This window comes from Xiphophorus couchianus, chromosome 9, assembly GCF_001444195.1.
Source record: "Xiphophorus couchianus chromosome 9, X_couchianus-1.0, whole genome shotgun sequence".
Taxonomy (NCBI): Eukaryota; Metazoa; Chordata; class Actinopteri; order Cyprinodontiformes; family Poeciliidae; genus Xiphophorus; species Xiphophorus couchianus.
Genome location: NC_040236.1, coordinates 2,307,156 through 2,333,647, shown reverse-complemented (window position 1 = coordinate 2,333,647; position 26,492 = coordinate 2,307,156). Strand labels below are relative to the sequence as shown.

At 39.5% G+C, this 26,492-nt stretch overlaps 1 protein-coding gene across 8 annotated transcripts in view; it reads left to right on the top strand.

Moving 5' to 3' along the window:
• ryr2a (ryanodine receptor 2a (cardiac)) overlaps positions 1-26,492 on the top strand; it is a 148,595-nt gene that overhangs the window by 78,619 nt on the left and 43,484 nt on the right. For 5 of the 8 annotated variants that reach the window (XM_028027110.1, XM_028027106.1, XM_028027113.1 and 2 more), the window contains 33 exons: positions 320-972; positions 1,889-2,089; positions 2,544-2,649; positions 2,735-2,872; positions 3,348-3,475; positions 4,864-5,009; positions 6,909-7,023; positions 7,129-7,261; positions 7,948-8,051; positions 10,188-10,323; positions 10,408-10,594; positions 10,881-10,992; positions 11,084-11,204; positions 11,383-11,552; positions 12,637-12,857; positions 13,002-13,092; positions 13,387-13,527; positions 15,022-15,185; positions 15,320-15,398; positions 16,300-16,389; positions 16,581-16,718; positions 17,223-17,300; positions 17,469-17,544; positions 17,930-18,053; positions 18,745-18,860; positions 19,342-19,406; positions 19,987-20,108; positions 20,295-20,344; positions 22,427-22,487; positions 23,208-23,446; positions 23,530-23,611; positions 24,288-24,418; positions 25,201-25,328. In XM_028027110.1, the coding sequence (XP_027882911.1) occupies positions 320-972; positions 1,889-2,089; positions 2,544-2,649; positions 2,735-2,872; positions 3,348-3,475; positions 4,864-5,009; positions 6,909-7,023; positions 7,129-7,261; positions 7,948-8,051; positions 10,188-10,323; positions 10,408-10,594; positions 10,881-10,992; positions 11,084-11,204; positions 11,383-11,552; positions 12,637-12,857; positions 13,002-13,092; positions 13,387-13,527; positions 15,022-15,185; positions 15,320-15,398; positions 16,300-16,389; positions 16,581-16,718; positions 17,223-17,300; positions 17,469-17,544; positions 17,930-18,053; positions 18,745-18,860; positions 19,342-19,406; positions 19,987-20,108; positions 20,295-20,344; positions 22,427-22,487; positions 23,208-23,446; positions 23,530-23,611; positions 24,288-24,418; positions 25,201-25,328 (4,646 nt within the window). The remainder of the gene's footprint in view (positions 1-319; positions 973-1,888; positions 2,090-2,543; positions 2,650-2,734; positions 2,873-3,347; positions 3,476-4,863; positions 5,010-6,908; positions 7,024-7,128; positions 7,262-7,947; positions 8,052-10,187; positions 10,324-10,407; positions 10,595-10,880; positions 10,993-11,083; positions 11,205-11,382; positions 11,553-12,636; positions 12,858-13,001; positions 13,093-13,386; positions 13,528-15,021; positions 15,186-15,319; positions 15,399-16,299; positions 16,390-16,580; positions 16,719-17,222; positions 17,301-17,468; positions 17,545-17,929; positions 18,054-18,744; positions 18,861-19,341; positions 19,407-19,986; positions 20,109-20,294; positions 20,345-22,426; positions 22,488-23,207; positions 23,447-23,529; positions 23,612-24,287; positions 24,419-25,200; positions 25,329-26,492) is intronic. The other 3 variants (XM_028027114.1, XM_028027112.1, XM_028027107.1) reach the window with 1 other exon arrangement.

The window sequence follows — 26,492 nt, the reverse complement described above, 5'->3', positions numbered from 1 at the left end:
CGATCACTAAATGGGAAAAAGATCTTACCATCCACACAGATAATCAATTTTGGAATAATGTCTGCCATAACATTTTCAGTGGTAGTCATGATTGTGTCTGAAGACGCTTGTATGCAACTGTGAATTCAGACAATATCTTTGTTGCTTGTTTCAGGAAGATTCTTCCGACACAATCAGAAATTAAAACAAGAAAAGGTCCTTAGACCTGTCCTGATTGGTTTCTAAATCAGTGAATCACTAAAAGCATGACCTGTTATTTTGATGACAGTGTGTAATGGTGATAATTGAGGTGAACAGAATCTGGTGCGTTTCTCTGCAGGTTTGCTTCGTGCAGGCTACTATGACCTCCTCATCGACATCCACCTGAGGAGCTATGCAACAGCTCGGCTTATGATGAATAATGAGTACATTGTGCCCATGACACATGAAACAAAAAGCATCACACTGTTTCCAGACGACCTGAAGAAGCATGGCCTGCCAGGCATCGGACTCAGCACATCCCTGAGACCCCGAATGCACTTCTCCTGTCCAAGCTTTATACGTGTGACTGAGTCCTCATGCCATGACAACGGAAACAGTGGACCAGGAAGTTGTTTCCAGTACAGCCCCGAGTTCCCTTTAGATATTTTAAAAGTGAAAACTATCGAGATGCTGACAGAGGCAGTGCGGGAGGGAAGCATGCATGTTCGGGATCCAGTAGGGGGAAGCACAGAGTTGCTATTCGTTCCTCTTATCAAGCTGGTCTACACCATGCTCATCATGGGAATTTTCCAAAATGGAGATCTGAAGAACATTCTCCAACTCATTGAACCATCTGTGTTCTCTGAACCAAGAGACGAGCAGGAAGAGCTTCCCAGAGAACTGGAGATGCTGAAGAACGTGGAAACAGCCGGAAGAGGAGAGGATGGAGGGAGGAACCTGCCAAAGGAGGGGCTGCTGCAGATGAAGCTGCCAGAGCCCGTTAAACTGCAGGTGACCACAGTCAGTTTGTCCTGTTCAGTGCTGCTGAGCGAGTGGTTATACCTAACATAAGTACAACAAAAAAAACAAAAAAAGACCAAGATGATCTTGTTGAAAAGAATTATAACGATTACTTACAGCATTTCTGTTTCTACTTGCACATGGAGCTTATTCTTTCAGATCCTTCCTGTATTACAAAAAAAAAAAAATTCAGGCTATGAAAAATTAGTTTAAAACGTTTATTTCAGCGTTTTCAACAAGAGCAACTTTTTAATTTTTTTGATCAAGTTCCTCTTGTTACCAAATTCTCTATTAAGAACATAAAAGTATGAAATATTAAAGTTGGGTTTAACATTTTTAGCACTAGCATTAAACATGAAGAACATAAAAGCTCATTATATCATGTTTACTGCTGCGTAGTCTCTGTACAGCTGGTATATGCTTCATGATCATGCGAAGGATACAATGATAATCAATTTAATTTATTCATTTACTTATGCACCTATATGACTCATTATACTTTGTTTCATCCACTGTACTTCAAAATACACACAATATAGTGTTTAACTCTGTGGTTATTAAACATAGTGACTTCTTTCAGTGGTTAAGCCGCTGGAACAGATTCCCAGACTTTTGTAATCATCCATCTTCTGGTGGTAACTATGAAATGAAAGTTCCAAACTGGTGATGAGTGAAAGAACCAGATTACAGGAACTTCCTTTGCAACTCTGTGTGATTAACAGCAAAGTGTAGAGCAGGTGTCTGTTTTTTCCAGGCTCACTGAAGCAGGAAAACACCTAAAACACGCAGGGCAGTGAGCCTTGGACTATAAAATCACTTTCAAACATAGAATGTCTGTAGATGGTACTGACTGTTGTCCATTTGGGTGGGTGTGTGTGCGTGTGCGGGTGGGTGCTTTTGTGTGTAGATGTGCCATGTGTTGCAGTACCTGTGTGACTGCCAGGTGCGCCATCGTATCGAGGCGGTGGTGGCCTTCTCTGATGACTTTGTTGCTTGTCTCCAAGACAACCAGCGCTTTCGCTACAATGAAGTGATGCTGGCTCTGAACATGTCTGCTGCACTCACTGCCAAGAAAACCAAAGAGTTCAGATCTCCCCCACAGGAACAGGTAGGAAAATCACCATGGCAACATGTCACGCATTGTGGTCTTAAAGTTGGAGAAGAGGGAAATCTGAAAATGATCCTAGAAAAACTAGTAGGCCTCATCAACATCACTTGAAATTTGTCCAATGAAGATTGAGGAAAGAATCCCAGCCTGAAAAGAGACATCATCCTTCATTTCAAAGAATTGTTAGTTTCAACCTTCAGACTAACTTTTCTGACAATCTGCTGGTGGCATGCTCCAAACTCGAAATAATACTTAGTTTAAAAGAAGCCAAGTGCAAAGGGAAACTTAAAAAACAGACAGGATGTCTGGACAGATTTTGATTAAGATCTGAGTAAAATTTTCCGAGCACAGAAATCCAAACCTTCATTTTGTTTCATATTGAATGAATGTAAAGTACCATAAACTGGTTTATGTTTATGAGAACAGTTATCATACTTTTGTATTATTTTCCAAGATCAACATGCTGCTGAACTTCAAGGATGACAAGCAGGAATGTCCCTGTCCGGAATATATCCGGGAGCAGCTACTGGACTTCCATGAAGATCTGATGAGACACTGTGGTCTGTCTCACACCCTCCTAACAAACAAAACATTTTCATACTAATGAACTGCAACTAATAGTTGGATTGTGTGGATCCTGTGTAGAGCTGGACGAAGAGAGAGGAATAGATGGGGACAGTGACTTCACCATTCGAGGTCGTCTCATGTCGCTGGTGGAGAAGGTGTCCTACCTGAAGAAGAAGATGGGCAGCCTGCCCAAGGAAAAAAAGGACAGGAAGCCCAGTAAGGTCTAATGTAGACAGATCAGTAAATACAGAGCCTGGTACAGTGTTCCCGCCATGGCATGACGTGGCCACCTCCGTATTTGACCACAGGGTTGGTATTTTAGGGTGCACCCGAAAACCTCAACCCTGTGTTCGGCTTTTCCACCACATGCAGGGATTTGCTTGGAAGGCAAACAGTTCAGTTTTGGTCCTCTCTGATCAAGACTTTTTCTTCCTCATGGTTTATATCATCACTAAGGAGATTTACACTTTTGAAATGAACTTAATTTTGACAAAACCATGCAAGCACCATAGCTCACAGGTTAACATACAAGAATTATTAATTCGGTTTCATCTTACCTGTTGGTGCGTACCGTTAGTACATCTTTGTAAAGTTGGAAATACAGCATATACAAAAGTATAAAAGTTTGACATTATGTTTTGCCATCAGCCTCATTTACTTCTGTTCAGTTCCATTTTTTCTCTTTCCACAGGTACCTTACAGCAGCTTATCTCTGATACGATGGTCCGCTGGGCTCAGGAGTCGGTTATAGAGGATCCAGAGCTAGTGAGAGCCATGTTTGTCCTTCTGCACCGCCAGTATGATGGCATTGGAGGACAGGTGTGTCTGTCAGTCTTCTTTTACTAAATACTGGTAGAAAGTTAGAAAAAGTCCTGACGAGGTACATGTTAACAATAAGGAAGCATTATGTCTATGCCAATATCTATAAATGAAACTTCAAGTATTTCTGGAGAAACAGCAGTTTTAACACAACAGTCATTTAGAAACATAAGAAAACCACAGCTTTTTATTTATTTTTTTAACTTAAGTAGTTAAGTTTTCCCTTATATTTCCTTTGTTTTATCTTGTTTAATTTGTTTGTTTTTAAGCTCTTTTAAAAATATTTTTGACCTTTCTGCAAAGCCCTTTGAATTGTCTTGTGCATATAATGTTGTCCATAAATATTATTGCCTTACAGCTTACTTAATGCTGCTAATTCTTACACATCAATGATAACTAACGTAAAAACTAAGATAAATTGAGTTTATAAATATGATAGCTGGTCAATAAACAGCAACTGGTTGTAGTGTATCCTTAGCAACCAATGTGCCAGTTACATAAAAATGAAGATGCCTCATTGAGCTGGTCAGTTACTGCGATACGTCACAGCGTCCTCCATATTGAATGTTGTAGATCTGCCAGAAAGCTAATGCAGGTAAATGGACCGAACTTCATAAAGCGGCGTTCTATAAAGTATTTTAAGTTGATGCCTGACACTGACACATTCTCTCACACACACTAACATATGTGGAAATCAAAGTAAGCACTAAAGACAATGATTCTATCTTTTTGATGTGATTATTTAATTGTTTTGGGGGTTTCTGAATAAAGAGCACCATGTTTACATTTGATACAAGTGACTGTATCAAATGCAATCTCCCATTCATATTTTTAAATTTGTCATTTCAATATATGAAATGACAAATTTCATATATAATAATGTTTTTGAAGACAAAAACATTATTTCCTTTTAATTTTTAAGTATTTTACTGTAAATTATTTTTATTTCATTACATAAACTGTCTTGGTACCCTAATATTAAGATTGAGATATTTCACTTAAAATCCATAAAAACTGAAGGAACAAAATTATGCAAGCATATATCAACACAAAGAATTGTTTGTGTAGGAGCAAACATTTTCTTAAAATAAAACTGATTAATTCTGCTGTTAAAATTATGTTATTATGGACACTTGTAAAAATGTTTTTTCATTCTTACCTGTGAAAGATAATGCCAGTGGATCCAGTTTGTTCTGTAAAACAGTTGAAACAAACCTACGCAGCATATGAATTATGGATCACTCTACTGCCACATCCAAGATGGCAGCGACATAACATAGGACTCAGTGTTCAAAGAGGATTCCACGTATTCATGTCTATGTGGATGTGATGTGTGTGTGGTCTGCACATCTGTTACATGTGCGCACTGTGTCTGTGTGCCTGTTCAGGTTCGAGCTCTTCCTAAAGCCTACACTATCAACTCCGTATCCATAGAGGACACCATCAACCTGCTAGCTGCCCTGGGTCAGATCCGCTCTCTGCTGAGCGTCCGGATGGGCAGAGAGGAGGAGAAGCTGATGATCAGAGGGCTTGGGTGAGGCCATGTTGCTGTCAGACTCTGAACTTTGACCTGGAATGACTTTGAGACTTTGCCCCTGGGAAACATGTTGACAGCATTATTAGCAGAACATTTATTTAGCAGATGCAAGGAAGCTGACCAGCAGGGCCAGCCCAAGCCTCCATGTGGCCCTATACGGCTACTTAGTTTGCTTATGCCTTGGGCCGGCCCTGCTGACCAGAGTCAATGGGGAAATGTTTGGAGTTAAATTGAAAACATTCCCGGAAGAAAAGCATCTATGTTGACTAGAGAGTGTAGTGGAAAATCATCTTCCAGCTGCGTGATAACTCTACAAATACAAATACAATGATGCAATTTATGAGATCAAAGCATATTCATGTCAAAGCCCACACCTAAATCCAACTTGAAATCCGCAACATAATTTGAAAACTGATTTTCAGACACTCTATTGAATCTGACTGAGTTTGAAGTGTTTTGCAAAGGACTGATAAAGGTATAATTCTCTGTCTTATCTGCCAAACTGGTAGAAACAGACCAACAGCTTGAAGTGCAGTATTGACTCTGGAACTGTGCAATGAAAATATAATCCAAGCATTTTAATTTTCAAAAGTAGTTAGAAAATTAGACATAATTTAAAAAAATCTTTAGAAATAAAAACTGAAAGGTGGGGTATGTGAAAATATTCAGCACAACCAATTTCCTTCAGAAGTTGCCTCATGACTGCTAATGACTAAACATATACCACCTGTATGTAATCTAATTTCTGAACAAATCCAGCTGCTCTGTGACGCCTCAGAGGTTCAGAGAATATTAGAGAGCAAACGGTATCATGAAGTCCAAGGAAAACAGCAGACAGGTCAGGAGAAAACTGTGAAGGAGTTTAAAGCAGGTTTAGGCTAGAAAAAGATTTACCAAGCTTTAGACATCTCACAGAGCTCTGTTCAATCAAGCATCTGGAAAAGGAAAGAGTCCGACACAACTTTAAACCTACAAGACGAGGCTACACCAGTTAAACTTCCAGTCTGAACAAGGAGAGTACTGATCAGAGATGCAGCCAAGAGGCTCATGGTGATTCTGGACCAGATGCAGAGATAAACATCCAATCTGTCCACAGGAAAACTATTAGTCATCTTCACTAATGTGGTTTTATGGAAGAGTGGTAAGAAGAAAGTCGTTGTTAAACGAAAACCATAAAAATCCTGTTTGCAGTTTTCCAGAAGCCATGTTGGACACGGCAAACGTGTGGAAGAAGGAGGTTTGGTCAGACCAGAACAAAATGAAACTTTCTGATCAAAGTGCAAAACATGGAGAACTAACACTGAACATCACTCTGAACACACTATCCCCACTGACAAATATGGTGGTGGCAGCATCATGCTCTGGGTTGCTTCTCTTCAGCAGGGACAGGGAGGATGGTGAGAGTTGATGGGAAGATGGATGGAGACGAATACAGGACAATGTTGGAAGAAAAAAAAACCTGTTTGAAAAAGACTTGAGACCGGAGAGGAGCTTCAGGACAACCAGCCTAAACATAAAGCCAACTATAAATAGAACTCATTCACAGCAAGGACCCAGCACAGCTAAGGAGAATTAGAACAAATTTAACACAGTTTTTGCCCAGTATAATATCAGCCCAGTATAATATCAGGTCACTCCTAAAATGCAAAATTGCCTTTGGTATTCTTTGTTTGTTCTGTCCAGTTATTCCACTAAGACATGCTGCTGCCTTTCCAGCTCACTAAAGGGAAAGACATCTTTATGTCAGTCTCATTGGCCAGATTAATTAAAGCTTTAAAAATAAAAGCAAAAAAGACAGTTGCTGTGCAGAGGCAAGAATGAATTTTAAAGAAAGTGCTTACTCAGTGTCCAGAACTATGAGAAGTTTGGCATTGAAGATGTTTCCTTTCTCTGCAGTGATATCATGAACAACAAGGTGTTCTACCAGCATCCCAACCTGATGAGGGCTCTGGGCATGCATGAGACGGTCATGGAGGTCATGGTTAACGTTCTCAGTGGAGGAGACTCCAAGGTAGGCAGGCTGCAAAGCCTCAATAAGCAAATAAATGTACATATTCGTAAGTAGGAAGTGTTTTTTTATACACACACTTTTGTTTGTGGTTAAATATGTTTACAGGAAATCACCTTCCCTAAAATGGTGGCCAACTGTTGTCGGTTTCTGTGCTACTTCTGCCGAATCAGTCGCCAGAACCAGAAGGCCATGTTTGACCATCTGAGCTACCTGCTGGAGAACAGCAGCGTAGGCCTTGGTAAGTAGAAGAGTTAATCAGGTTAGCTAACAGGTAACTGTAAATGGACTATAGAAAGTTACTTTAGGCTTTCCTGCGATGGACTGGTGACCTGTCCAGGGTGACCCCCCTGTTGCCCATTAACCACTGGAGATAAACACCAGCACCCCTCATGACCCCACTAGGGATAAGGTGTAAGAAAATTGATAGATGGACTTTAGTTTTCAGTAATTTCACTGGTAAGTACAAATAGACCAATAGCAACCAAAACTGCAACGGTATGAAGTTTTGGAGGGAAGACTTTGCCCCGCCCATTTAACAAAACTTCTCCTTCTATCTAGAAGCAAGAAAACAAACTTACCTAAAAGGAAAAAAAACTACAATAAAACATTCTCTGGCTAAGAACAACACAGGAGAAAATTATTTAGGATAAAATGGTCATAGAACATCATCTACCAGATGGCTTAACTAAATCAGATAGATTTTTGTACCTTTACATGAAAGGCGAAACAAGTTTGCTTAAAAGATCACTGCAGATCAAGGGTCATGGGGAAGCATGGTGAGGCCAATGACTGCTACAATACATTTCAGCTCTGACATGTTCAGAAGGAAAATGTTAAAAACAAAATGTAAACGTGTTCTTTCTTTATCTGATGGTTATCCTGCTCTCCGTTCTTCTGTTCCCCATCTCTCCTCTTTTCTCTCAGCCTCTCCTTCCATGCGTGGATCCACTCCTCTGGACGTGGCTGCAGCATCAGTCATGGATAACAATGAACTGGCTCTGGCTCTAAGAGAACCAGAGCTGGAAAAGGTGATTTTTACAAATGCACTCATATAAGCATCCTCCATCTACAATAAGTCCAATATGTCATGGCTGTGAAGTACCTGTCCCTAACCGATTCAAGTAAAACTGATTTTACTTTAACCAAATTTATCTCCCAACTAAAAATCCTACAGCTTTCCCAAAGCCCTGTCAGTCCACCACTGGGCGCTCCCACTGGAATAAAATGAGATTCATTCAGTAACAGAAACCAGAAATCTACTGAGGCATCATCAACCGTTTGGAATATAAATATATTTACCTGCCACAATGCACTTTAACCTTTTCAGTCAGTTTTTAGCAACTACAGTTTCTCAAGAAAAAATAAACAGATGATATTTTTTCTGTGACTAGTTGATTTGTAAAACATGACAAATATCTTCAATTTGTAGAAAATAAGGAAAAGTAAAATTTTAAAGGTGTTTTAACAGGAAGGAATAAAACATAATAAAACCTGAAACCAGTTTTCAATAGTGTATTTAAATAAATGTATTCTGAATCCAAGTCAAATGCACAAAGGCAACTTCCAACAAATAGATGGCTCTGATTTTAGCTTAAACTGAGTTTGACAGAAAAAATATGTCCTGGACAAATTTGACACCATTTGTACCAAAGCAGCTAAAATTATGCAATAAATAAATAAATAAAAGATGATAAAGGAGCAAAGAGAGTTAATTTATGTAATTATTGCAAAGTGATTCATGAATCCAGAGCAGATAAAGAAATGGCAGCAACATAATAGTTTTCCAGTCCACTAGTGGAGTGGAAAACTATTATGTTGTTTTTAATAACTCCACTAATTAGTGGAGTTATTAGTCCACTAATAACTCCACTAGCTGAGCAGCTGCTTTGGAAAACTAGCTATTACTATTCTATTCCACTCCACTAGTTTTCAGTAGAAAACTACTCCACTAGTAGTGGAGTTCCACTAGTTTTTCAGTAGAAAACTAGTGGAGCAGTCGGCACTGATCTTCAGTCAGAGGTTCTTCAGAACTACTTCAGCCCAGTAGATCCTGGCTCACAACTATCATCATCAAGAATGAATCTTTGAAAAAATGTGGAAGTTTTATAGCCATTTTTGTACTGGAATTGGAATAGCAATGTGGTAAAAGACACCAGAGACACTCCTGTCATCTGTGGTGGGATGTCAAAATTATCATGTTTGTTATCTTTCTTACGTTAGTAGTTTTATATTACTAGTTGTTTTTCATTTAAAGGTCTAGTGTTCTCACTCCAGACAGGAGGAATTTGTTAAACTGTGTGTTAGTCATAACTAAGCTTTCTTTAACCTCAAGCATGTTTTTGCAGGTGGTGTCTTAATCTTCTTTAGGAGATCTTCCTGAGATACTCCTTAGTTGTAAAACTGTGTGTAGAATTTAATTCTGTGTTCCCCCTTCCTTGTTATCAGGATAGCCCCCCCTTATGTTAAGCTCACTCTCCCACATTCTATTCACTCCTTTCCCCTGCTAATAAAAAAACAAACTCTGCAGCAGAGTGTCAGAATGCATGGTGAACTGAACAGCTGGCGGAGGCCAGGCTGGCAGAAATGCCAGGGTTACTGTGTCTTCTCCTCTTTCAAGAGAGCTGAGTTGAACAGCTAAGTGACGTCTGTGGTTCTTTTTATGTAGGTCAAGAAAATACCTATCATGGGATTTTAGAAGATGTTGTTTCATTGCTGCATGGATGCATTTTCTTTCACTATGCAGCTGTGTTTAATGACTTTAATGTTAACACTTTATACTTGAACTGCAATGAAACAAAATTGATGGTGACACTTAAAAAGTTGTAGTTTCAAACCTTACATAAAACGATATTTTCATTGTTTTTCTACTTCACACTAAGGGGCAGAACAATTCAGATAGAATATGAACATGAAAAATATCATGTAGCCATTTTTTCCACTGTATTGTCAGTGAATAGTAGCATATTTTGAGACCTAACCTTGTGTACACACTTTTGCATGCACAGAATTTCTCAATTGCTTTTGGTTTTAAAAGTTATATTATTGTTAGCGTTTGGAATATTCTCTGTCCCTGATGCCAGTTTATTTCAGGTTCTATTAGTTATATTAGTTATGTGCTCAGCTTTATTGACTGTATAGCTGAGCAGTGTGTGATTGCCCTGCAGGTGGTGCAGTATCTGGCTGGCTGTGGGCTGCAGAGCTGTGTAATGCTGGTGCATAAAGGATACCCAGACATCGGCTGGAACCCAGTGGAGGGGGAGCGCTACCTGGACTTTCTGCGTTTTGCTGTCTTCTGCAATGGTGAAGGCGGAAACATTTTCATTACAGGCAGCTTTATTTGTCATTGATAAGTTCTTTGTAACTCTGTGCTTGTGACGTGTGCAGGGGAGAGCGTGGAAGAGAACGCCAACGTTGTGGTGAGGCTTCTTATTCGCCGGCCTGAATGTTTTGGCCCCGCTCTTCGAGGTGAAGGCGGTGATGGCTTGCTTGCAGCAATGGAGGAAGCCATCAGAATCTCTCAGGATCTTTGCAGAGACGGGCCGTCTCCGGTGTCTGAGAGCAGCAGAACACTGTAAGACAATATGCATTCATGTCTTATGTTAATAATCATCACAGAAAGTTGTTGGGCGTTAATGCAGCATGCACCTTCTCTCTGGTAGTTACACTAACGTGCTTTAACATGAAATCTAATGAAAATGACACAACTGGATTCAAACAGAAAAACTTTTACTTTTTACCTGTTTGTGTCTAGAGGTGTCCTCATGCTTGCATAACACCTGTTATGTTATTGCTATAAATCAAAGTATCATTAAGCTACTACTGAGATGAAGAGTAAATGGTGTGATACTGCTGTGCAGCAGTGACATGCTGGATGAAGAGGAGGATGATACCATCCACATGGGCAATGCCATTATGACCTTCTACTCTGCACTTATTGATCTGCTGGGTCGCTGTGCTCCAGAGATGCATGTGAGTGCTTTAAACATGACAGAATATTAAACATGTCAGACTAAAACCCAGATGATTTCATTTCTTTAACCTACTGCCTGTTTTATATCAGCTGATCCATGCTGGTAAAGGTGAAGCTCTCCGCATCAGAGCCATTTTAAGGTCCCTGATTCCCATCGACGACCTGGTGGGAGTCATCAGCATCCCCTTCTCCATGCCCAACCTGGCTAAAGGTAGATCCAGCCTCAGCTCATATCAGACAGCAGGAACCATAACTAGCATAAATGAAGATGAGCAAACTCTACTTGGCCTGCGGTTGCTCTGTATTATTGAGCTCACATTTGAAGCATGTTTTTAAAGTATTTCAAAATGTTTTTAGACATGACCTTTTGTGTTCCTGTGCTCTCTCAGATGGGATAGTTGTGGAGCCAGACATGTCAGCAGGTTTCTGTCCAGACCATAAAGCAGCCATGGTCCTTTTCCTGGACCGGGTCTATGGTATAGAAGACCAGAATTTCCTCCTCCACCTTCTTGAGGTTGGATTCCTGCCAGATCTCAGAGCTGCTGCCTCTCTGGACACTGTAAGTCATCTCTCCCTCCGACCTCCCCTCTGATGCTGGTCAACCTATTACCTTTACATATATTGGAGTAATATGCTGTAAGAGGGACTTCTTTAATAAAAAGTTACCTGAATCAAAGACATCAATATGAACAAATAAATATTGAGTTCTGATTTACTGGAGGTGACCTGTGAAGCATCACAAGGGTCAGTGCTGGGTCCTAAACTGTTTTTTACTGTACATAAATGATGTATGCAATAAAGTTGTTAGACCACATCTGCACATCAATATGTGGGACCGACTCAAAAACATTTTTAACTGAAAATCTTAACAATTCACACACCAAATATACCTTAATATACACTGATAAACATTAATTTTCATTAATATACGCAGCAGAAACAGTTTCACCTCTACAGTAGAAGCTAGTATCCATAGTTTTTCTTGTCTCTGCTTTCCAGTCAGTGTTGAGAAAAATGAATGCTGCTCATTGGTTGGCTGCCAACAGCATGTCAAGTGCCATTGTGCACAGCTATTCCAGCTGCCCAAGCTGCATTTTCTTACAAATCTGCAAATAGGCAAATTTTCCACAAATAATTTGGAGTTCCTTTGCAGATAGCAGATGCAGATGGTGGGCTTAAAGATCAAAGTCTATGCAGTTAAACAGAAAACTGAATGTTTCCTTCTAACTTTTTAATGATGTTTCACCTCTCATCTTTCAGTGATGGCTGAAAGGAAGTTTCAGCCATCACATTTTATTCAGTGTAGAGAGGAGGTATTTTCTCAGACTGACTATTAAGGTGTTGGAATGTTTTGAACAACCATGAGATGAACTCCGACTGCCTTCTGTTTGCTTTGGATGAATCAGCTTTGAGTGGAAAAGAATCCTAACCCAAATACTAAGTAAAAAAACTCATTGACACTGCAGTGCTGCAGCCTCCATAAGATTTTAGTTGTTTTTTACAGTTGAAATAAATTGTTGAAATATTTGATATTAACTTTGAATAATGGTGCATTTGGTCGTCAGATGTACAGTTGATGTAGACTTTTTTTTTTTTTTTAATGTTGCACCACTGACTGTGTTGGCACTGTCCTCCTGTTCCAGGCTGCCCTCAGTGCCACAGATATGGCCCTGGCCCTCAACAGGTACCTGTGTACAGCGGTGCTTCCCCTCCTGACCAAATGTGCTCCTCTGTTTGCGGGGACCGAGCCGTTTGCCTCTCTGATCGACTCCCTCCTCCACACGGTGTACCGGCTGTCCAAAGGCTGCTGCCTTACCAAAGCTCAGAGGGACGCTATAGAGGAGTGTCTGCTGGCTGTTTGTGGGTAAGCTAATAAGTTCAGTCTTACACTGGCTCTATAGTTGAAGCCATCTTTCTTACGTTTGTCAGGTTTTAAAGAGACATTTCCTAAAAACGTATAAGTGTGAGAATAAATGGCCACTTTCTGTGTCTCCCTGATGTAATGCAGTAAGCTGAGGCCTTCAATGATGCAGCACCTGCTGAGGAGGCTGGTGTTCGACGTTCCCCTGCTGAATGAACACACCAAGATGCCTCTGAAGGTGACAAGCCTCTCTTTTCTCATCCTTACTCCATCCCCAGAAGAAATATGGAGATGGAATAAACCACTGTTTATGACATTAATGTAGTTTTACTACTATGATGTCATATGGTTAGAAGAAAAGACGAAGTATATTTGATTTTCTATAGTTTCCATAGTTAAGCCACTTTGGCAGAAAATTCAGGTCCACCTCATTGCCTCTTTGTTTAAAACAAACACCACCAGGTTATTGAAGTTGCATTCAAGGATAGGGTGAAGGTGTGCTGTTCGCTTATGAAGCGCGTTACTTTTCCAGCTGCTGACCAATCACTATGAGCGCTGCTGGAAGTATTACTGCCTGTCCGGAGGCTGGGGCAGCTTTGGAGTGGCTTCAGATGAAGAGCTTCACCTCTCCAGGAAACTGTTCTGGGGAATATTTGATGCTCTGTCCTGCAAGGTGAGGCCTGACATTTCCTTTTGTTCTTGTTGCCTCACCAAAGCAGCTGTTTTGTAGTTTGTTTTGATTGTATTACGTGGTAAGAACTGTTTTGTAGACTCTTGTTTTGGAGGCTATATCAAAACCACTGTATTTATTGGAACAGTTTTCTTTGACTCAACATGTGACAGGCTGCAAGGTATGAAAATGTGCTTTACTGTTTTATGTGGCTCAAACTATACATAAATTTAATGTAATTTGCGCATTGTAAAAAAAACCATTGGTGATTATTTAAGTTTTCCAAAATAGTTAAGTAAGTTTCTATGACAACATTGAAACTAACCAAGATGCAAGGAAGCTGACATTTTTGTTATTGTTTTATCTCATTTATTTTTTTGAGTATATGTATATGTGTGTGAAAAAGGTGAGTAGCTGTGTATTTTGCTTCATGTGAGCCAAAGGAAATGATTCTGTGTTTAGCTGCTCTCAATAACAATGTGTGCTCCTTCTTCTTTCCAAAAACCTCTCCATTACCAGAGGTTCCTCTAGCCAGGTGGAACAGATGGCTGCTCATTTACTCTAGTTTACACTCACCGGCCACTTTATTAGGTACACCTTGCTACCAGGTTGGTTCCCTTTTGCCTTCAGAACTGCCTTACCCCTTCGTGGCATAAATTCAACAAGGTACTGGAAACATTCCTCAGAGAGTCTGGTCCATATTGACATGATAGCATTGAGCAGTGGCTGCGGATTTGTCAGCTGCACATCCATGATGAAATTCTCCTGTTCAACCACATCCCAAAGGTTCTCTATCCGCTCACTGGGTATTTTCTCTTTTTCAGACCATTCTCTGTAAACCCTATAGATGGTTATGTGTGAAAATCCCAGTAGATCAGCAGTTTCTGAAATACGCAATCCAGCCTGTCTAGCAACAACCATGCCACTTAAATCACTTTTCTTCCTCATTTTGAGCTCAGTTTGAACTGCAGCAGATCGTCCTGGCCATGTCTACATGTCTAAATGCATTCAGTTGCTGCCATGTGATTGGCTGATTCAACATTTGTGTTAAGAAGCAGTTGGACAAGTGTACCTAATAAAGTGGCCGGTGAGTGTATCTTGAATTGTCTGAGTTAGTGGAGATATTACACATTGTGCAGGATCTTGGTCAGCTACTGTTTTAAATGTGCAATAGAAATAAACTTGAATTTGACTCATTGTCTTCATGTGGTTGCTTAGGATGAGGAAATGCTTCAAGATCAATGATTCAAAGCAACTGACTAGGTTTCCTTTAACTGTATATATGTATATATATATATATATATATATATATATATATATATATATATATACTAACTAAGGAATCCCAGCGACAAACCTCATCTGTAAATAAAACATCAACAATGTCATTTATATAAGCTGTATGAAGTGGTAGCCGCAGCCTGGGATGGACTGCATCTGTGAAGAGCTGAATCCAAACCTGAAGAACATCTGTGTTCCTGTGTTTTAACGATGCAGCGTTATGACCAGGAGCTGTTTAAGCTGGCACTGCCGTGTCTGAGCGCGGTGGCTGGCGCTCTTCCTCCAGACTACATGGAGTCCAACTACATGGCCCTGATGGAGAAACAGTCCTCCATGGATTCAGAGGGAAACTTCAACCCACAACCTGCAGACACCACTAAGTATGTAACAAGACTCCAGCTACTATGTGCTGCTGCATTTACAGTGCTCTCAGAAATGAAACATGTAGCATCACTTCTGCTGAATGTCTGCTGACTGACAAACTGTTGTTTATACATCCTGTTTTTCTCTTTAGTGTAACTGTTCCTGAAAAGCTGGACTATTTTATAACCAGATATGCCGAGCATAACCATGAGAGGTGGTGCATAGAGAAGGTGAGAAGACAAGAAGTCTCAATATGTCCTAAAGTTAGATTTTATCTATTTATTTGAACTATATACTTTTTCTTTCACTAAAACAGCTAACAGTTCATACACACTGTCATACCAAAACTGTGCACTTTATTAAAAATGTTATTTACACAGCATCACTTATACCCAAGGGAATCCAAAGTATCATACAGGAAAGACAGACTGAAAATAGCAAACCATAAAAGAAAAGAAAAACATGTTATTAAAGCCATTAAAGAAACAAATGTGGAAGCACTTTATTAGTCAGATTGTTTAATCAAAAAGTGCAGAATAGGAACATGTTTTCAGTCCTGATTTACAGGAACCAACAGAAACACATGCAATGTCTTCATCTTTTAGGTTCATTGTTTTCAGTCGCCTTGGTTTCAGAAACGTTGTAGATTGTTTCTCAACAACAAGAACAGGAATGAATGTGGTGGTGTCATAGACAGGGTGGAGTCTCCCCCACCACAACACCAAGGCTGTGTGTTTGTAAAGCATTGACACTGAGGTGCAGGATGGGGCTCAGCACAAGTGAGATGTTTACTGCTTTTAGGAGACCAAAGAGAGGTGGTGCACTTTTGTGGCCGAGAGAAAAGGTCAGAGCTTTCAGGCTGAGTACAGTTGATTGTAAATAGAGAATGCTAAATCATCAGAGCTGTGCAGATCCTCTGCTTCAGGTGAGAAATCCCCCAACAAGTCCACCGCCTGGCTGAGCTCATGTATCTGCAGACATGGCAACAGAGAAATACAAAATCAGGGTCATGAACAGAGAGTTGTTGTAAAATACCAATAAGTTTGATTCACTTATTTATTATTTTGTCTACCATCAGTAATATTACCAACAAATCAATATTCTATTCTAGAATGACTTCTTGTTTTTCAGTTTTCCCATGGCTGGACATATGAAGAACACCTGTGTGAGAGCAGTAAGACCCATCCCCTTCTGAAGCCATACAAAGCTCTGTCTGAGAAGGTGCTGCTCGCTTTCCATCTCAAACCAATCATGTCTTTACTGTGAATCTAAAGCAACTGTACAAAAACATCACATTTCAGTTTCACATTCCTTTTATCCTTAAGCTGTTATAAAACTTTGTCAAGTATTTTTAGTTTTTTGATATTTGGTTAGTTTAAGCTGTGATCTATAGCTAGCCTGTAACCTTGCAGGACAAGGAGGCGTACTGCTGGTCTGTCAGAGAATCTCTGAAGACGATGCTGTCGTGGGGCTGGAGCATCGACAGAAACAGAGAGGGAGACACTGCCACCCTCCACAACAAATCCAGACGGATATCAATGGCCAGCCAGGTAGCCTAGTGGAGCAAGTCATTCATTCATTAAAACATGCTAACCCGGACAGTGTGTGAATGGGAGTGATGATTATGTAGATGATCACAAAGGTCAGAAAAAACACTGTATGAGTCAATGAAGGTCAAAGTCTGTGCAGCACCATTGTTTAAGTTCAAACAATAAAAAAATCAAATCATGATAAACCATTTGGTTCAAACCTGCTTGAGTTAAATAACCTTAATGTTATTTGATGATTGTCGACTGCAAAACCTTTGCATGGATTACACACAGCATTCATTTTTGTTCAAGCCCAGTAGTGAGCAAAATAATGTGCTACAGTTTTTTTGTGTATCATTTCTGCACATGGCCCATGATGTACTTTAAATCATTAAAAGCCTGACAGTACGATTACATTATTGCCCATGAAGAGAAACTTCTGACCAGAAGGTTCTGTGGTCAGAAGATTCTGCAGAGTGAGGTTAGTTAGTGTGGTTTGTGACCTTCTGCTCCTAATGTTCACAGCTGTCTTTTGAAGGAGCTCCAGCTTTCAGCCCAAGGCCTGTTGACATGAGCAATGTTACACTGTCCAGAGATATGCAGGTAAATATGTTTTTCTAAATAAACCCTCAAAGTACAAAGCTACAATAAACGTATCACATGTAGTCACAGGGCTTAAACCTGTGTCTTAAATTAAAAATAAATGTTACAAGATTCACTGGTATTTGCAGTGTAAAGCAACCACACATGATAATCATTTTGTTTTTCCAGTCTATGGCTGAGCTGCTTGCTGAAAATTATCATAATATCTGGGCAAGACAAAAGAAAATGGAGCTAGAAGCTAAAGGTAACAGGCAGCACAACACAGCAAGACCTCCTGATGTTCATATGATGCCTTCTGTTATTTTAGTCTGACATTCATTTACCTTCCTAAATATTATGCATAACTGTCAATGCAATATTCATTTTAGATTTTTTTTTATATTCCACCACAGCCAAACAAATAAGAGTCAGTTACTTAGAGTAGTGAGAGAACGCCTCCCCCAAAGTAAAGCTCTGCTGTTTTTAGAAAGACATCCTCCTCGTTTTTTTGCCCCCAGATCTTGTCAGACTGTCAAGAAGGTGCAATGAATAATTTGCATAAAAACTTAGTTCTCTTTGTGTTTTTTATTTTGCTGCTTTAGATGAAATGGTTTAGGGTTTTCTGTGTGTTCGCTCATTGATATCTTCAGGTGGAGGAAGACATCCTCTTCTAGTTCCCTATGACACTCTGACTGCCAAAGAGAAATCCAAGGACCGAGAAAAAGCTCAAGACATTCTCAAGTTTCTCCAGATCAACGGTTACATCGTATCCAGGTAGCAGCACATCCATTCTTCCTTGTAAACTGATTAGAAGCTCAGTGAAGTATAACCATATCTATATAGATTGAATCTTTTTCAGAAAAAATAATCTTTGCTGCATCTTTGGTGTACTTGCATAGTCTAATAATACATTTTGCTGTGCTGTTTGCTGGAAAACCATCTCAGCTTCTTAAACTGTTAAGGACAGACTGCCATACATAGCCTTTGTTGCTTTCATCTCACTAGTGATGAACTGCAAGTTTAACTAGCCAAAGAAAATATGGAGAATGGATTGATGAGAACAGGTCCCGCTTTGTGCAACAGAAAATGTTTCAAAGAGGTTCTAATTCAGCTTAGAACTTCAGGATCATTTGTAGATCAACTAGGTCAGGAGCACGTCAAACAGCCCCACGTTAAGGTAATACATTAAATCTTACACTTAATATACAAGGTTTTGAAATAGTAATCTTTTGGAGTTCTGAGAAAATTTTCTGCTTTTGTTGTTTTTTGAGACAATTCAGGAAAAGCTGGATTATTGGAACTTCAGTTGTCTGAAACTGCTACATACTGACACTTCAGCTGACATTTGTTATTTAGATGTTATTTTGCTTTAGAATGTGTCACTGTTGGGTCAATGCATGCTCTACCTCATAGCTCTGGCTGAAATAGAAGAGACATGCTGGACTGTTTGAATCTTCTGTTTCAGAGGAAAGAAGTCTCCAGAGCTGGATACTCCAGCAATTGAGAAGAGGTTTGCCTACACCTTCCTCCAGAAGCTCATCACATATGTAGACCAGGCTCATCAGCATATGATGGAGTTTGGTATGATTCTTCAGTTGTTGCCTACTTATGAAATATCACATGACCCATATCATGAAATGACAGTCTGAACCATGTTATGCAGCTGAACTGCTACAGCTACAGTCCTGGACATTGTTGTCAAGAGAGACGGGCTTAATTTCTAAAAATATACAATACATTAGAAATAACTCCCTGTTTAAGTGATTGTTTGATTATTGATATTAACTAACATACTAGCTCTGTGTTATACAGTTGAAACCAGAAGGCCATATGCACTGTAAACATAAGCATTATTCTTCAGTGTTTAACAATAAATCAGGCTGAAAGTATATTTTTTTAAAAACTAAAATTATTTCTATATCCAACGTACTGGACAAATGAGAGATGAGTTTTTCTAAAGAGTTCTCATTACCTTCTCTAAATTGACAAATTCAGGAAAGTGTTTAATGCATGTAAATGTATGCAGATCTCACAGTTTGTTTCTGTTCTTTTTGTCTTTCAGATGTGGGAGCAAAGCTGAAAGGAGGAAAGATTCCTCATGAACAGCAAATAAAGTTCTTTGGAAAGGTCACACTTCTTTTAGTTTGTTCTCATTCAGTTATGATTTTTATAGTATTTTTACACTTTACTGTGTTTCAGAAAGTCCTGATCTCATCCCCACAAGAAATCTGTCAGTTGATGAATTATCAATTATTGACCAATTATCAAATGGAATTATTAAATGTAAAATAATTGTCAGATGCATTTCAAAGAGAAGTTTGAGTTGTAAGTCATTTCTCTTGGAATGTGCAGAAATTCCTTTATTTCAACCTGCCTTCTTGCTGGTAAATACCACAGTGAGTTTTCAGTCTAAGTTAAACATCTGCTCATCATGTCTTTATTGCTGAATATTTTAGAAAGGTGGATTTGGAGAGAAAATGTATGACGTGATCAAAAGCAGTGTGTTTGAGCACTTCTGGTCATCATTTGAGCTAACTGTTTGGGAAAAATAGCAACAATCTGTAATTATGTTTAAAATGATGAGAAAACCTGGGGGTTTAGAACAGGGGAGGAACAAAAAGATCCTCCAAACCCTAACCCACCCGAGTAATGTTCTTGTTTGATTAATAAATGTATTTACACTGTCTGTGCATCATTTTACCACCAGGTTGTTTTGCCGTTGGTGGATCAGTACTTTAAAAACCACAGGCTGTACTTCCTGTCCACAGCCATTCATGCAATCAGCAGTGGAGGCCATGCCTCAAATAAGGAGAAGGAGATGGTGACCAGGTGAGAACCACAAACCCAGCTAGCTTCAGAGTGTGTTGGAGCAGAAGTATGTTTCACACTGAGGAAAGTCTCGCAGCATCTTGTAAATGATCGTCTGTACCTCCAGTCTGCATCGCCACATCTTATCTTTATAGTCTTCCTTTTACTAATTCAACTTTCTCATCCCAATTTTGTGAATCTTTTCAGTCTTTTTTGCAAACTTGGAGTTCTTGTCAGACATAGGATATCCTTGTTCGGTAAGGCTGCTTGATCCCTTGCTCTAAAATGCTTCTGTTACTGTTTTGCCAACAATCTTCTTTTGGTTTGATGGAACTGGTGTGTTGCTGTTTTTCTTGGCATGCCATCACCTTCTAAACCTGCTCAGTTAGAACAAAGCAGGAATCATCCACATATTAGGCGACAACACAGTTTACTGAATCGTAAATTGTTCCTGTAACTATTGCTATACATGACAATATTATTGTTTTGAGACCATCTTCAAGCAATATATTGATCATGACAGAATAATGCAAGTTTGCCCTCTCAAAGACCAATAGCCTTTTGTAAAGAACGTTTAAAACTAGAGCTGGAATAAATTTTATACATCCAAAATAAAACACAATCAAAAGCATTAAATTAAAAGGTAATAAAAAAACACCTTCAGCTGAAACTAAATAGATTATGATATCTATGTAAATCAAATAGCCCTTCAAAAATATGAATCATCATACTGGAAATTATTGAACTCTTTTTTTAAATTTACCATGTGGCTAACATTTAATTTTCATACTTTTGTGCAAAACCTTTGGAATCTCTAGGGGTCATTGGCCATATCAATATTAGCACCCATATACTGTATATGGAGAGGTCTCTCTTATGGTGCTAAAGGCCACTAAGGCTGGAAGCAACAACCCCATCAGACCTCTGACAGGGTGGGCTGTCTCGGCTGCTTATTCCGGCTACAGTGCCTTGCTTAGAGGCACTAGATCAGGATACTGACCACCACTGCTCTGTAGACTGTTATGAGGATGCTGGTGGTGAACAGTGTTTGTCAGACTGTCAGTGGTGATACTCCAGTCCAGGTGATACTCCTATTGTCCAGTCATGATGCTCATGTGTTTTACATGCAGATTCTGCACATCTGAGTTCATGTAGACCAGACACTGTTATTCTGTGTATTCTGACATTTTGGTATTTTTTTATATTTATGTGGCTCCTGAATGGTACAGCTTGTGCAAGTATTTCATTCTGAGTGCCCTGGTGTAGGATGACTATTTTCCTTTTCTTGACCAACTCTGATTATTCCACTGCAGCCAGCAGACGTGCCATAAACTTTTCTTACTTGTTGGCAAAATCCTTCTTCTCTTTTCTATTTGTTAGCCTTGAGGAAAAAAATTTCATTTAGAGCCAAATCTGTCCCAGCTACTCATGCAGTGGCATAAATGCTTTCCACTTCGTCTCTTGCACATCCAAACAGAGGCTGATTCATGCCGGACCTCTCTAAGATACTCAATGGTTTTCGTAAGGAGGTGTGTGAGAATGTAAAACATATTTAGTTAGTTACAATAGTTAAACTGTACAGCTTTAATTATAAAAAAAATCAATTTAAAGGTTCATCTTGCAGAGCACTACTGATATGGTAATATCTTTACCATGTTCATACAGATGAGCATAAGCATACAGTCAGATCTGCTTGCCGAAGTGTTTTTATTCTTTCTAGCATTTCCCCAATTATCCAGACACTAACATATTCAATCTACTTTCTGTTCAGTGTGTCAGCTGCCCATGCTGCCATCACTCCACACTCACAGTTCAAGTAAAATATAAAGTACACTGTCTGTTAGTTCTGGGATAATAATAATAATAATAATAGTAGAATCTAAAACCACACCAGATACCTTTGCATCTTTAGTTAGAAAACACTAAAATACAAAAGTATGTTTAGAAAACCCCAAAAAACAAGTACATCCCCAAACCCAATATATAAATACAAAATAGAATTTACAAGGCTTTTACTGTTTTTCACCCAGACTGTGGAAAAGCACTTCCCCACTATCCCACTACATCATCTTTACTCTCATCTGTAGAATTTCAACGTCACTTCATTTCAAAGATGTCCTTAGTCGCTTTATAGCTTTGCATCTAAGGACATCTGTGTTTATATGCATGCTTTCTGTTGTGTGTGTGTTTTATTAAACCATCCACTGTACCCATGGTAAAAACCCATCAGAGCAGTTTTAAGGTCTGTGTCCTAAATTAGCTAGAAGATGGTGACAGCGACCCCTACTGACAGACTGTGGTTCTGGTATTTAGCTCATCATGTGGTTTCTGCTTTGCAGGGAACAATGCAACGTCAATCGTCAACTGTCTGCAGATACTAGGACAGAGCCTAGATGCGAGGTACTGTTGTTTTTTGTTAAAAAAAAAAACTTGCAAAAATATTAATAAATTAATAAACAGCTGTCTTTGCATATTTCACATTGATATAATTTGGCAGTGTACAGCAAAAACGACTTTGATTAATATAATAATATTAATTATAAAGTACACAACTGTTATCTTGAAGGTCCTACTTATGTTTTCCAGTAAAGCCAAGAGGGCCATATAAAAACTTATGGTGGGCCACATTTGGGCCCTGGACCTTGAGTTTGACACATGCAGTAGAACACATGTCTTGTTTGTCGGATTAAAAGTACCTTTTGAAAACAACTTTTAAGCAGTTAATAAACACAGTTTTCATTAAGCCCATATTCCTGGTTTTTAAGTAGTTTTTTATTGATCTGATGTATTATTCTAATTACAGTCTACATTAAACATGTAGACTGTAATGTCTGTAATGTTTCAAACCTGAAACTGTCATGTTTTCATTAGCTGTTAGCAGACAGTCATCATTAAGGGAAAAGTTTCATTTGGTGAAATAAATGAACTTTTCAATAGTATTATCAATTAATTGGGTCTGTGTATCCTAACAAAGAAAGTAAATGTGAACACATGTAGTTTGAATAGTTTGAGACTGTCAGCTCTCAGACAGTCTCAAATGTAAATTAGTAACATGAGCTTCAGATCCCCAAGTCATGGTTTTTCTGACCATGGCAATAACACCAAACCTATTTCTCTCAGGACAGTAATGAAGACTGGGCTGGAGTCAGTGAAGGCAGCTCTGCGGTCCTACTTTGATAGTGTGGCAGAAGATTTGGAGAAAACTCAGGAGAACCTGAAGCTGGGCCAGTTCACCCACTCCAGAGAACAACCACGTGGCGTCACTCAGATCATCAACTACACCACCTTCGCCCTGCTGCCGGTGCTCTCCTCCCTGTTTGAGCACATCGGGCAGAACATGTTTGGAGAGGACCTCATGTGTGCGTAACTACATGAGTTTGACTATATTTGTTCTCCAAGCAGAATGTTCATGTTTCCAAAATGCTTGTCTCTCATGTTCCAGTGGATGAAGTCCAGGTGTCCTGCTACAGAATACTGAATAGTCTCTACTTCCTGGGAACCAACAAAAGTATCTATGTGGAGAGGTACTGAATATCCTACACTTCTCAGCCTCCATTAATAATCAGCTTACATTTAGTGATATATCCCACACATTATTTTGTGTCCTTGTTCATAGACAAACATTCTGAAAGCACAATATCCCTTGTTCTGCAAAAATATGAAAGTCAAGCTTTGTCTTAGTATAATGCATTTCTTGTATGATACATCATGCAAGTAGGATCATTGGTGACAAGTAAAGTACAGAAGTGCCTCAATGGGTGGCTCATTGCTGCTTGTGATCTTCACTTTGCAGTCAAACATCTAGAAGATATTTGTTGCTTTGGTATAGCAACAGTTTAACAGCCTCTGAGAAAGTCTCAGTTGTTATGATCCATTTAATGTTGTAGCTGTGGTACTTCATCTGTTACCTTTGACAAAAGATGTAGCCATAGGTATCCAGTTTGCTTTGGCTTATTTAGTAAATGAGGGAAGGGTCCCAGCCCCGCCCTGACACGTCGTCCTGCCTCTGCCTGGCTGGGCTGGCTGGGATGTACCTCCTCTGCCTCTAGTTGTGCTAATGAATTACCTCAGATACAGGGTCAGTAGTTAGCTTTAGTCAACTCAAATACTTTGTTACAATCTTCTCATATATCCTCTTTATTTACCCTCTGTCACATGATCTAACTTCACCGCTTCCTCTCCTGTTTCCATGCACATCAGACAGCGGCCAGCTTTAGGAAAGTGTTTAGCTGCCTTCTCAGCAGCCTTCCCTGTCGCCTTCCTGGAGCCACAGCTCAACAAGTTTAACAGCTTCTCCATTTACAACAACAAAGCAAGCAAAGACAGAACAGGTACTCTGCTTCACATTCAGCAGCCTTATTTAATGACAACAGTCAAATCAATTCAACTCAACATCTTTTATACATCTTTTATTTTACATAAAATCACCACCCAACTTGGTTTATTGAAGACCTTTATAAACTGGGAATTAAACATTTAACAATATGATGAGGATGGAAGGTATAACAGCATCTTTTTGTTGTAAAAGTACCAACATAAATCAGAAATAAACATTTTACTTAGTGATGTACATCTTACTGCTGGCAAAGCAACATAGTTTAATCTATAACTTACATTCTGTAGATTCTTCTGGATTATAATTGAGTGGCCACGAGCAGTGGAGAGAGACTTACACAGTATCACAAATGACATCAGCTAATTTCACCCTTCTGTCTGTCAGAATTAATGTAAGCAAGACTGCTGGCAGATTGGGAAACTGTAGAAATCCACATCAAAAACCCAACAAAGATCAAACTAAACAAGGCAGAGAGTGCATGTTCTGGAAGGGCATTATGAAGTCACTGGTGGAACATTTTTATTTGTGCCACTAGAGGGAAAGGAAAAACAAACCCAGGACAGCTACATGGAGGCCTGTTAGCTACTGTGCCTGGGGCCCCTGATAGTATGACGAGCCTTAATAACAACAACAAGGCTAATTAATGGAACAGGCAACACAACTCAGAGGCTACAGTGACCACCACAAAACCAAACAAGAGAAAAACCCAGACTTTGTTTCTCTGTATTAGATTTCTGCATCACTTTGTGACACATTGTTATACTTTTCTGCTCTCAGCTTTGGGTCTGCCAGGGCCAGTTGGAGAGGTGTGTCGTTTGGTTCCAAACCTTGAAAAGTCTCTGGAAGAGATCATGGAGCTGGCTGAGTCTGGCATGAAGTATACTCAGATGCCTCATGTAATGGAGGTGAAACACTCATTTTTCAACTTTACTCATTATCATCAAGAAGGTCCGCTTCCTCAGGGTGAATCATGTTTCCATTTCTTGGTAGCTCAGTCCAGAGAGGTACTACCCTGCAAACGTCAGATGCATCCCTTCTCCTGAATAAAATGAATAGCTTGTTAGCAGGCCTCAGGAAACTGATTGACTGCAGATGAGGGAATTCAGGCGATCATTCTGGTGTGTTAGAGTTGGGGTGCATGTGAATGCAGCAGGATGGTAGGTTTGGATTGGACCTGGACACCTCTCCCCTGCCTGTCTGTTGTCTCCATGTGTTCTGAGGATGAGCTTATGTTGCCTCTGTTACACCCCTGACTTTCCTAACAAGGTAGGCAGATCTATACATCGACTCAGTTGGATAGTGAGGTGATGCTGACACAAGTTTGGACAACCAATCAGTAATTAACACTGGGAAGTCTCAGAAATCATTTCCAAAAAGGAAAAACAAGAAGGTGAAAGAGGATTTACATTTGAAGCATTTCCTGGACTAACAAAATAATTGCCGCACTGTTGGTTCAGCAATATTGTTTTGAGAAAAATAGTATGTAGAGACTTCCAACACAGATCTTATACATTCTGCTCACTCCAGACTTTTCCTGTCATCCTGCACTGCTGGCTTTATTCTACAAAAGATGCAGACAGTAAACAATAATTCCAGAGAAACCTAGGAGAGAACATGCTTCACAGAAAAAAAGCTTTTTGCCCTTATCTCAGAGGCTAACACAGACTCTAGCAACAATGACCAAAGTGATCCCAAGGGGAATATCCCAAGTTGCTACCTGGTGAGGTTATGCATTATGTGTGGGACCGCAGTAGTTCAGGAAGTAGGCGTTTTCCCATAACCACTGAGTGGTCGGTTCAAATCCCCACTCCTTGAATCTCAGTCACTTTGCAGATATGTCAGTGGGCAAGACACATCAGGCCCCAGTGGAGGACAGTCTTAGTGCTCTTAGTCTGCCCCAAAAACAGCTGAATACAATAGAAACATCCTTTATTGTTTTACAGTGGAGATATTTAGGTGTTATTGCAGCATAGGGACAGGCAGGTTCAAACATATCTGAATCAATGAATGTATCAGCAACAAGGCAGTTCAAAGTGTTTTACATCATAAACATACAAAAATAACATGAT